Source organism: Oppia nitens, unplaced genomic scaffold (assembly GCF_028296485.1).
Source record: "Oppia nitens isolate AA-2021 unplaced genomic scaffold, nextdenovo-longstitch-racon4-pilon3 scaffold22_pilon_pilon_pilon, whole genome shotgun sequence".
Classification (NCBI taxonomy): Eukaryota; Metazoa; Arthropoda; class Arachnida; order Sarcoptiformes; family Oppiidae; genus Oppia; species Oppia nitens.
Window position 1 is genome coordinate 244,033 of NW_026533202.1, and position 12,130 is coordinate 256,162.

Below are 12,130 nucleotides of genomic sequence, written 5' to 3' on the forward strand. Positions count from 1 at the left end.
AGATAGTGAGAGAGAGAGAGAGATAGTGAGAGAGAGAGAGAGAGAGATAGTGAGAGAGAGAGAGAGAGAGATAGTGAGAGAGAGAGAGAGAGAGATAGTGAGAGAGAGAGAGAGAGAGATAGTGAGAGAGAGAGAGAGAGAGAGATAGTGAGAGAGAGAGAGAGAGATAGTGAGAGAGAGAGAGAGAGAGAGAGAGATAGTGAGAGAGAGAGAGAGATAGTGAGAGAGAGAAAGAGAGAGATAGTGAGAGAGAGAAAGAGAGAGATAGTGAGAGAGAGAGAGAGATAGTGAGAGAGAGAGAGAGAGATAGTGAGAGAGAGAAAGAGAGAGATAGTGAGAGAGAGAGAGAGAGAGAGAKAGTGAGAGAGAGAGAGAGAGAGAGAGAGATAGTGAGAGAGAGAGAGAGAGAGATAGTGAGAGAGAGAGAGAGAGAGATAGTGAGAAAGAGAGAGATAGTGAGAGAGAGAGAGAGAGATAGTGAGAGAGAGAGAGATAGTGAGAGAGAGAGAGAGAGAGAGATAGTGAGAGAGAGAAAGAGATAGTGAGAGAGAGAGAGAGATAGTGAGAGAGAGAGAGAGATAGTGAGAGAGAGAAAGAGAGAGATAGTGAGAGAGAGAAAGAGAGAGATAGTGAGAGAGAGAGAGAGAGAGATAGTGAGAGAGAGAGAGAGAGAGATAGTGAGAGAGAGAAAGAGAGAGATAGTGAGAGAGAGAGAGAGAGAGAGATAGTGAGAGAGAGAGAGAGAGAGATAGTGAGAGAGAGAGAGAGAGAGATAGTGAGAGAGAGAAAGAGAGAGATAGTGAGAGAGAGAGAGAGAGAGAGATAGTGAGAGAGAGAGAGATAGTGAGAGAGAGAGAGAGATAGTGAGAGAGAGAGAGAGAGAGAGAGATAGTGAGAGAGAGAAAGAGAGATTAATACAATGTAATACTATATATTAGCAAATAATATCAAAAATTAATTTTTTTTTGCATAAAATTTTATTGAAAATACTTTAAAAAAATAAATAAATTTGAATTCAAATGTATTTAGTTAAATTACTATTTAACAAATTACATTTAAAATACAGTTCAATGCTATTATTCAAATCCTATAACATAACTCTATGGTTCAAATAGGTGATAGTATAAGGAAATAGATTAATATGGGAATTCCCTGAGGGAGCTGAAATATATATAATATATATATAGGAAACTTTACTGGGAATATGTTGGAAAATAATAGGAAAATTGTTTGGTTAAAAGTTATTTATTATTTTTTTATAGACTAATTTGAAAAACTTAATAATACATTACTTTAAAAAGTATTAAATAAGTAATTTTATATTTATTTATTTTTTTTTGATAAAATATTTTATTTTGTCGACCAGATGTCGACAGTAATTTACAATCGTACAGACAGACACACCGCACATATTGACATCACATCCCTTTCCTCCCTTTAGTAACGTTTTGTCCCTCAACCCAATCACTATTATGTAATCGTTATAATTATCTTTTAATAAAACCATTTTTTCATCTAATTGTCGGCCTCTTGGCCGACAATTTATTAGTTAAAAATTAATTTTGTAATTTATATATATATATAACAACTGTATAATTATTAAATATAAAAAAATCATTTACAATTCAATTAATAAATGATAGCATACATATTTTTTTTTATAAAATTTAATTAATAATTTTAATAAATATTATATTTAATAAAAATATTTTTATCAATTAATAAATAGTGTGAAATTATGGTAAAATGATATTTATTATAAAAAAAACTTCAATAAAAGTTGATTAAAATTAATTTAAAAAAAACATTAAAAGTTATGTAATAGGTAAAATATTTTTGTATAATTTTGTATAAATGCTTAATTTATTTTAATTTAAATTAAATACTTATCATATTTATATATTTTTTAATAAGTCATTATAAATAATTGTTGTTTTAATTAATTAAATAATAAAAAAAAAATTATTTAACTTAAATTGCAAGTTGTGTTTTTTTTAGTGTACATTAACACATAATAAATAATAATTTCTATTATAAATATTTAAAAAAAAAAAAATGTTGCAAAATTAACTTTAACATAAATAACTAATTATTTATTATATAAATAAATAAATTTATCATTAATAATATATATATATATATATATATATATATATACATAAAGTTTATTCATCTTAAAGTAAATAACTTAAGCTAAGGTTGCCAGATTACTGCTAAAATTAATAAAATAATTACTATATATAAATATAAATAATGTATATAAAATGTATTTGTTATTTTTTTGTTGGTGTGATTACAATGAGTTCTCAACTGGGTTTTATTAATTAAATATTTTAAATTTATTAAATAATAAATAATTATTTTTTTTAATTTTTACTAATAATTATAAATATTTGTTGTTTTAATTTATTAAATAATAAAAAAATTTGAAAGAGAGATAGTATGTGTGAGAGAGAAAGAGAGAGAGAGAGAGAGAGAGAGAGATATTGAGAGAGTGAGAGAGTGAGAGAGTGAGAGAGTGAGAGAGTGAGAGAGTGAGAGAGTGAGAGAGTGAGAGAGTGAGAGAGTGAGAGAGTGAGAGAGTGAGAGAGTGAGAGAGTGAGAGAGTGAGAGAGTGAGAGAGTGAGAGAGTGAGAGAGTGAGAGAGTGAGAGAGTGAGAGAGTGAGAGAGTGAGAGAGTGAGAGAGTGAGAGAGTGAGAGAGTGAGAGAGTGAGAGAGTGAGAGAGTGAGAGAGTGAGAGAGTGAGAGAGTGAGAGAGTGAGAGAGTGAGAGAGTGAGAGAGTGAGAGAGTGAGAGAGTGAGAGAGTGAGAGAGTGAGAGAGTGAGAGAGTGAGAGAGTGAGAGAGTGAGAGAGTGAGAGAGTGAGAGAGTGAGAGATATTAATAATACCATATACTGTATTAGCAAATAATATAAAAAATTAATTTTTTTTGCATAAATTTTTTTAGTGTACATTTACACATAATAAATAATAATTTCTATTATAAATATTTAAAAAAAAAAATGTTGCTTAACTAACTATAACATAATATTTTTTTATTAAGTTATGTTAAATAATAATATATATATAAAACGTTTATTCATCTTAAAGTAAATAACTTAAGCTAAGGTTGCCAGATTACTGTCAAAGGTTATAGAAATTAATTAAATAATTACTGTATATATATAAATAATGTATATAAAATTTGTTTTATTTATTAAATATTAAATTATTAAATAATAAATAATTGTTTTTTTTAATTTTTGCTAATTTTTATTTAATTAGAAGCTTTTATTAAATTAAAAAAATTTTAAAATATTTAACCGAAATGTTATAAACATAATATATTATCAAAATTTTTTTTTAAATATTTGACTTTTAAGCAATAGTGTAGAATTATAAGTTATAATATTTAACAGAAAAACTTATTTATTTTATAGAATATTTAATTAATAAATTGTTTCTACATTTAACTAATAAATTTCAAGTTGTATAGTATTTAATATAATTAATCAAATTTTACGACATATTAGTATATATTCAATATTTGTGTATTTTAATATTTTTTTTAGCAAAAATTAATTTTAAGATAGTTTAGAAAATAAATTAAATTTATTAAAATAACGTTTACTCATGCTATGACTTTCAAATAAACTCTTAATATATAACTAGAGAGAGAGAGAGATACATATATTATATGTAATTTTTTTAGTTTTATTATAAGTTATATCAGAAAATCTTATTATTTTATAGAATTGTTTATACATTTAAACAATAAATACATTATGTTTTTGTTTAAACAATTATATTCATTTATATTTCTAATAGATTTATGGCAAACAATATTATGTTTATTATTAGGTTTTCTAGTCTATAAATTGGCTAAATTTTATTACCAATATTATAGTCTACCTCCCGGTCCATTTCCATTACCTATAATAGGCAATATGTTAAGTAAGTTATTAAAAAAAATAACAATTTAAATTAATATGTTAATTAAATGTTCACTATATTAGTAAAAAATAAATTATCTAAATAATATATAAAATTAATTAATTAATTAATTTTTTTGTTTACCATTTTCTTTTTTTTTTCTTTTTTAGATATTTTGACAAAATTTTGGGACGACTCGTTTAGGGAAATGGCTAAAAAATATGGACCAATATTTACCTTCTATTTTGGTAATATTCCTCATATGATTATAACTGATGCCGATATAGCCCGACAACTGTTTAGTAAACCTGATTTTTCGGGACGACCTAACAATTATCTCAGTAATTATTAAAACTAAATTATTATTATAATGTGAGAGAGAAAGAGAGAGAGTTAGTGAGTGAGTGAGTGAGTGAGTGAGTGAGTGAGTGAGTGAGTGAGATAGTGATAGAGATGGGCAAATAGAAAGTTTCTAATAAATTTTTACCTGAGAAAGTTTCTAGAAAGTTTCTCAGTAAGAAAATTTCTATAGAAATTTAACTTTTTTTTATTATACTATGGGATCCCCATATCTATAGATATTGTAAAAGTATTAATATATTAATGAGACATTAATTCTATACATATAATATTATACTATATAATGTAGATTACTGTATAATACTATTATACAAATGGGATACCTATATAAATAATTATAATTATTTAATAATAATCAGTTTTGTAAAATTTTATTCACCATTTTATTATACCATAGTTTAATATAATAAAATAAATTAATTTTTTACTTTAATTAATAATTAAAATACTAATAATAATATTTAAATATTACTTATAAAAACAATGTTAACTATAACAAATATCGAGAAAACAAAATTAACCATGGGTATCCCATAAATAGAAATTTCTTTTAGAAACTTTCTAGAAATTTCTCTATTATTTTTATAAATTTTTCTTTTTTGCCAACACTAAATAGTGAAAGAAAATAGAGAGAGAGAGAGAGAGAGAGAGAGAGAGAGAGAGAGAGAGAGAGAGAGAGAGAGAGAGAGAGATTAATAATACCATAAATTACCAAATAATATCAAAAATAATTTTTTGCATAAAATTTTATTGAAACATTTAAAAAAAAAGTTGAATTCAAATGAATTTAGTTTAGTTTGTTGTGTATATAATGTGTAATTATAAAAATTAATATAAATATATATATATAGAAAGTATTTAAAAAAAAATTATATATTAATAATTATTATTACTTTTATTTACTTTTATAGCAGCACTAATGCCAAATAGTGTATCAATGAGTGATTACGGGCGCAGTTGGAAAATAATTAGACGTATTGGACACTCAGCAGTTATGTAATGTACCATGGACATTTTTATATATTGAAATAATAATTAGTAATAATAACACATACACATACACATACACATACACATACACATACACATACACATACACATACACATACACATACACATACACATACACATACACATACACATACACATACACATACACATACACATACACATACACATACACATACACATACACATACACATACACATACACATACACATACACATACACATACACATACACATACACATACACATACACATACACATACACATACACATACACATACACATACACATACACATACACATACACATACACATACACATACACATACACATACACATACACATACACAAATAGCTAATAAAATAATAATAATACTAATCATAGTAAGTACTAATAGCATAACTAATAAACTGTATATATTGTATAATAAATTTACAGTATTATAATTATTATTATTATTAGATAATAAACGGACAAAACTAAAACAATAAATTAAATAATTATTTTTTTTAATATACTAAAACAAAAATAAAATAAAAAATAATAATAATTAATTAATTTATTTGATAATATATTTATTAGAAAATATTCAACAAATGAACAGTTAGTTAACGTAGTGGTCGACTGTGTGGACAAAACAGTTGAATCAATGTTGGAAAGGGAGGGTCCGGACAAACCTATTAAACCCGAGGATTATATATATCTAATGTTTCTCAACATTATGACCAACAGTTCGTTCAATGAAAAGTATTTAAACAATTTATTTTTTATTTATATTTAAGTATTTTAATTAACTGAAAATTATATGTTTATTGAATTTTTTAAGCGTATTTTTATTTATAGTTTTAAAAAAATTGTCTAGGTAAATTCACATATATCTTAATAATCTCACATTTGCTCTAGCTATATATATATTTATATATATATATATATAATATTTATCAGTTTTTTAAGCGTATTTTTTATTTATAGTTTTAAAAAAAATTGTTTAGAAAAATTAGCATATATCTTAATTTATTTATAATTAAAAAAATAATCTAGGTAAATTGGCATATATCTTAATCCTAATAAAGATTATTAATAATGTAATTTTTTTTTTAAATCAAATAATTACATTCAAATAAGTTATTAAAACACTTATTAAAAATACTATATCATTTAAAATTATATACAGTATGTATATAAATATAATTATATAAAATCAAATATTGTTTAAATTATAATTTTAAATTATTTATTTTATTTTTTTAGTTACAATACTAATGATAAAGAGTTCGTTAAATTTAAATATGTATTGAAAAATATTAATAATGAAATTTCTGTTAAATCGCTTTTAATTGAATATTTAAATCCATTGAAATGGTTTGGCAGTAAAGTCAACGATAAAAAGTCAAAAGCTTTCAGTGAAATGCGTGAATTGATTTTGAAAAAATTCAAATCACATTATATTGATTATAATCCTAATTTTCAACGAGATTTTTGCGATACACTTATTGAAGCTAAAAATTTTGCCCTAAAGGATGGCCACCAATCGGCTGACTATCTAACCGATGAACGGCTATCGATGTGTGTGTTTGAAATGATTTTTGCCGGAATCGATACATCGGAACAAACATTTCAATGGCTGTTACTATTGATGGCCTATTATCCAGAAATGCAGTACCGATTGAAACTGGAAATTGAATCGAAAATCGGTAACCGATTGCCCGTACATCAGGACAGACAACACTGTCCATATGTGATGGCATTTCTGGCCGAAACGTTAAGATTTAGAAATGTATCGCCATTTGGTGGCGGACACAAATCAATGGTCGACAGCAAAATAGGTAATAATAATAATAATAATATATTTACTGTATATAATATCTACAAATAATAATTTTAATTTAATTTTTGTTGTTGTTGTAAATATATAAAACAAAAAATTTTTTTTAGGTACCTATAAAATAACTAAAGGTACGATTTTGTATGCGTATCAGGGATTTATATTGAGAAACAATTTGGACACAAAATATTGGACGATCGCTAATGTCGATGACTTTATACCCGACCGTTTCATCGACACTACTGACGGTACTTATAGGACAACCAGTTTTTCTCAGGCATTCATACCGTTCGGTGTCGGACGTCGTCAATGTTTGGGCGAAAGTTTAGCAATTGTTGAACTGTTTCTAGTTTTGGTCCGTTTTCTACAATCGACCCGAAACTATGATATAGTTTTGGACAGTCATCAGGGTTTGAATCCAAATCCAGACAAATCCTTTGTAATTAGTCCTAAAAATTATACGATTGTATTAATGAGTAAAACTTAAAATGAATAAAAATATAAAACTATTTTTAAATAATTTTATTAATATTTGAAATTAAGTAAAATTAATAAATTATATTTATTATAATATTAAAATATATTATTAAAAAATTAATATATATTAATATTAATTGATTATTGTATTATACAATCTTAAATATAGTTTATTTTTGTTGTTTTTATTGTTGTTATAAATTGATTACAACTCAAAACTGATGCTCACTTCACAAACAGAGAGAGAGAGAGAGAGAGAGAGAGAGAGAGAGAGAGAGAGAGAGAGAGAGAGAGAGAGAGAGTTGTATAGATAATGATAGAGATCTATGTAAATGATTATTGTTTTGTTGTTTAAATAAAATTATTGTATTATACAAAAAAATATATATATATAATATATAACTTATAATTAAAAAAAAAATCTTATTAATTACTAATTATTCAGTTTAGTTTTGTTTAAGCTTACAATTTTGGTGTATAAATTAATTACAATTGATGTTCAAAATATTATATATAGATTGACAACAATTTTTTTGTAACTACCGATTGTTATCATCAGTTTGTCGGACGAGTTGTTATTATTAACACATATTTTTTTTTGTTGATAAAACATAAAAAAAAAGTTTAATAAATTTATTTAAATAGATTTTAATTATAATTAATTATTACAAAAACATAGCTATAAAACAAAAAAAACAGTATTATAATTAAATACTATATTTAAATGAAATTTACTAAAAATAAAATTAAGATAAAAAAAATTAAGCATAAAATTAAGTATAAAATTATTATTTTAATTTTTTTTTAAATATATTATATAAATACTTTAGATTAATTAATTAAAATTTAAAAAAATACTTAACTATTGAATAGTTTAAATTTAACAACAAAAAAAAGTTTAGTAGAAAAAAATCAATTGTATTGACAAAAAAAAATAAATTTTTTTAGACATCAAAATTGTTATCCTCGAAGTCATCTGTTTCGCCATCCGAGTCATCATCCGATGAACTGCTGTCTTCTGGTTGTTTGCGTCCAGAAATTTTTCGTTTTAATGCATCAAAGATATCATTACTACTACTGCTAATCGGTTCCGATTTGTTGTCCACAAGACTACTGTCCGATTCGCCAGTCAGTTGTTGACGTGGTTTCAGATTTTTCATAGCCTCTGCCAATACAGTTGTATTAATGGATGGCTGGCATGACGACAGTGATAGCGGCGGCGATGTCTTTGATGAGCCATTAAGTGTGTTGGCTCTGATAGCTTCTGGATTTATTGCTATAGCTGTCATTGGCGGCGGCGGTGGTGGTGGCGGTACCGATGATTGCAGTGCCTGAGACTGCGATTGCGACGCCAGTGGCGACTGCGGTACCGATGACTGCAGTGCCTGAGACTGCAATTGCGACTCCGGTGGTGGTGGCGGTACCGATGATTGCAGTGCCGGACACTGTGATGGTAACGCCGGCGGTGGTAATGGTGGCCATACCGATGATTGCAATGCCGGAGACTGCGATGGCGACGCCAGAGCTGATGGTGGCGGTGGTGGCCATTGCGATGATTGCAGTGTCGGAGACTCCGATTGCGACACCGGTGGTGGTGGTGGTGGTGGTGGCGGCCATTCCGATGATTCAAGTGTCGGAGACTCCAATTGCGACTCCGGTGGTGGTGGCGGCCATACCGATGATTGCAGTGCCAGTGACTGCGGCCGGGCTATAGATAATTGAGGTTCCGAAGACTTAGGCGTCGGCGGACTGGATGACTGTAGTACTGGTGATCGCGGAGGTTTGGGCAATGTTTGCGGCGGCGGCGGCGGCGTCGACGTCGGTAAATGCTGTCCAGTTGATTGCGACGGCTGTCTCGATAGCTGCAGTGCCGGTGACCGCATGGGCTTCGGGAATGTCTGCGGCGGTTCAGTGGGTAATTGATTTGCCGATGACTGCGGTCGCGGTGGTGGTGATAGTGCAGACTTTTTGAGATTTTTCAAAGCATTTTGTATGATATCTAATGACTGCGACTGCGATCCCGAAGATTGTGCCAATGATTCCGATAACTGCTTTACCGGTAAGGACTCGGGCGTCGATGGAGATGATGACAGGCATGACTGTTGTTTGTCGTTAGACTTCAATGACTTTAATTGCTTGACCGGTGACGACTGAGCCGGTGATGATGATGATGATGACGGTGGCACCGGTTCAGATGTCTTCGGTGGCGCTGACTTAAGACTTTTTAGGGCATTTTGTAAAATATCCAATATCCAATATTTTATAGTCGGTTGCAATGATGGCGTCGTCGGTGATTGCGGTTCCAATGACTCCATCGGTGGTAACTCCGGTGCCGGTACCGGCAATGGCCCTAATTCGGGTGTCATTGCTTCCATTGGCAATAATTCCGGTGCCGGTAACTGCGGTTGCGGTAATTCAGGTGCCGGTGACTGTAATGGTGGTAAATCGGGTGCCGGCGTCGGCATTGGCGGTAATTGAGGTATCGGTGACTGCGGATTTGGTTCCAATGATTGCGATGACGTTGAATGTGGGGCTACCGCTGACTGCATCTGCTGTACCGATGATTGGCTTATCGGTGACTGCGGCGACGGTGCAGTTGATGACTTCGGTGTCAGTCGCGGTGACTTTAGGTTTTTTAAGGCACTTTGTAAAACATCGAGTTTAATAGATGGTTGTAATGATGGCGGCGCCGGTGATTGCGGTTCCAATGACTCCAACGGTGATAACTCCGGTGCTGGTGACGGCAATGTCGGTAACTCCTGTACCGGTGTCTGCGGCAGCGGTAACTCCTGTACCGGTGTCAGCGGTAACTCCTGTACCGGTGTCTGCGGTAGCTCCTGTACCGGTGTCAGCGGTAACTCCTGTACCGGTGTCTGCGGTAACTCCTGTAAGGGTATTTGCGGAAGCGGTAACTCCTGTACCGGTGTCTGCGGTAACTCCTGTACCGGTGTTTGCGGCAGCGGTAACTTCTGTACCGGTGTTTGCGGTAGCGGTAACTCCTGTACCGGTGTCAGCGGTAACTCCTGTACCGGTGTCTGCGGCAGCGGTAACTCCTGTACCGTTGTCTGCGGTAACTCCTGTACCGGTGTCTGCGGTAACTCCTGTACCGGTGTTTGCGGTAACTCCTGTACCGGTGTCTGCGGTAACTCCTGTACCGGTGTCTGCGATAACTCCTGTACCGGTGTCTGCGGCAGCGGTAACTCTTCTACCGGTATCTGCGGTAACTCCTGTACCGGTGTCTGCGGTAACTCCTGTACCGGTGTCTGCGATAACTCCTGTACCGGTGTCTGCGGCAGCGGTAACTCTTCTACCGGTATCTGCGGTAACTCCTGTACCGGTGTCTGCGGCAGCGGTAACTTCTGTACCGGTGTTTGCGGTAGCGGTAACTCCTGTACCTGAGTCTGCGGCAGCGGTAACTCCTGGACGGGTGAATCCAATTGTAATAACTCTGGTTTTTGTGACTGCGATGGCGGTGTCTGCGATGTCTCCCGTGTCTGCTGTAACTGAGGTACCGGTGACTGCGGTTCGGGTGATTGCTGTGGCGCTGCTGATGGGCTCAAAGTTATTGATTTGTTAATCAATTGATTGTCCAATAAATCGATTGACAATTGTTTTTGTCTTAATTTATCCAATTTGTTATTCAAATAAATTATTTGTATGAATAAATTATTCAACAAATCAATATTAGTAAAGTTATTGTCAATTGTTTTCATCAGTGATTGTTGTTTTTCATCATCGTTTTGATTATCAATATTACTACTATTGATTTTATTATTAGTTTTCTTAATTATATCACATTTGATGGCCACTACCCGATTAGCCGACATTTTCAGATAGTTATCGTTAAATTCAATTTTCAATTGCATTATCAGCTTTTGAATATCAATCAATTGTTTCGGCAATTGACTATAGATTTGTCTCAATTGTCTTAAACTTTCTAAACTAGTTTTATATTGTTTTTTATTAGTTTGTTTCCAATCATCTGATGATAATAATAGCATTGATTTGTCAACAAAATCATCGATTTTAACCATAGATTTTAAACAATCAATTAGTTTAGCCGAACATTTGGCCGAAAATTCATTGTCTTTTACCGATACTATGCCATCGATTATTTGATTTAAATCTACATTTTCGGACATGTCTTGTATTTTTTAAAAAAAATAAATAAATATTATTTTAATTGATTGTATTTTTAAATAAATAAAAGTTTTCCTAATTATAATTGAATTTAACTTATATAATATAAATAATTTTTAATAAAAAAAATCAATTAATTTTCTTTGAAATTTTAACATTATTTAGAGATTTATTATATTAAATATAATAATATATATATATATTGATATATAAAATCAATTAATATTTACCTTTGATTTTTTTGGTGATAACTTTTAATGGTTAGTAATGTTATACAAATATACAGTATATTATTATATATATTGATATATATATATTAATTTTATATCACAATTATTTTAATACTTGACACCAAGGTTAATTAACAATAATAATTAACATATAATAATCAAATTATTTTAAATT

At 30.3% G+C, this 12,130-nt stretch overlaps 2 protein-coding genes across 2 annotated transcripts; one reads left to right on the top strand and one right to left on the bottom strand.

Annotated features, from left to right (window-relative positions):
* The first annotated feature begins 6,004 nt into the window (after positions 1-6,004).
* Positions 6,005-7,595, top strand: LOC128953465 (steroid 17-alpha-hydroxylase/17,20 lyase-like). Its single transcript, XM_054298946.1, has 3 exons — positions 6,005-6,030; positions 6,535-7,109; positions 7,219-7,595. Exons 1-3 carry the CDS (start codon positions 6,005-6,007, stop codon positions 7,593-7,595), a joined length of 978 nt encoding a protein of 325 aa, XP_054154921.1.
* Positions 7,596-8,529: 934 nt separating this feature from the next.
* On the bottom strand, positions 8,530-11,727 carry LOC128953466 (uncharacterized). Its single transcript, XM_054298948.1, has one exon. The coding sequence runs from the start codon at positions 11,725-11,727 to the stop codon at positions 8,530-8,532; it is 3,198 nt and encodes a 1,065-aa protein (XP_054154923.1).
* Positions 11,728-12,130: the final 403 nt, after the last annotated feature.

Coding starts and splice junctions, on each gene's coding strand:
- LOC128953465 (XM_054298946.1), top strand. CDS start 6,005: ATGACCAACAGTTCGTTCAATGAAAA. Junction 6,031..6,534: donor AACAGTTCGTTCAATGAAAA/GTATTTAAACAA, acceptor TTATTTTTTTAG/TTACAATACTAATGATAAAG. Junction 7,110..7,218: donor AATGGTCGACAGCAAAATAG/GTAATAATAATA, acceptor AATTTTTTTTAG/GTACCTATAAAATAACTAAA.
- LOC128953466 (XM_054298948.1), bottom strand. CDS start 11,727: ATGTCCGAAAATGTAGATTTAAATCAAATAATCGATGGCATAGTATCG.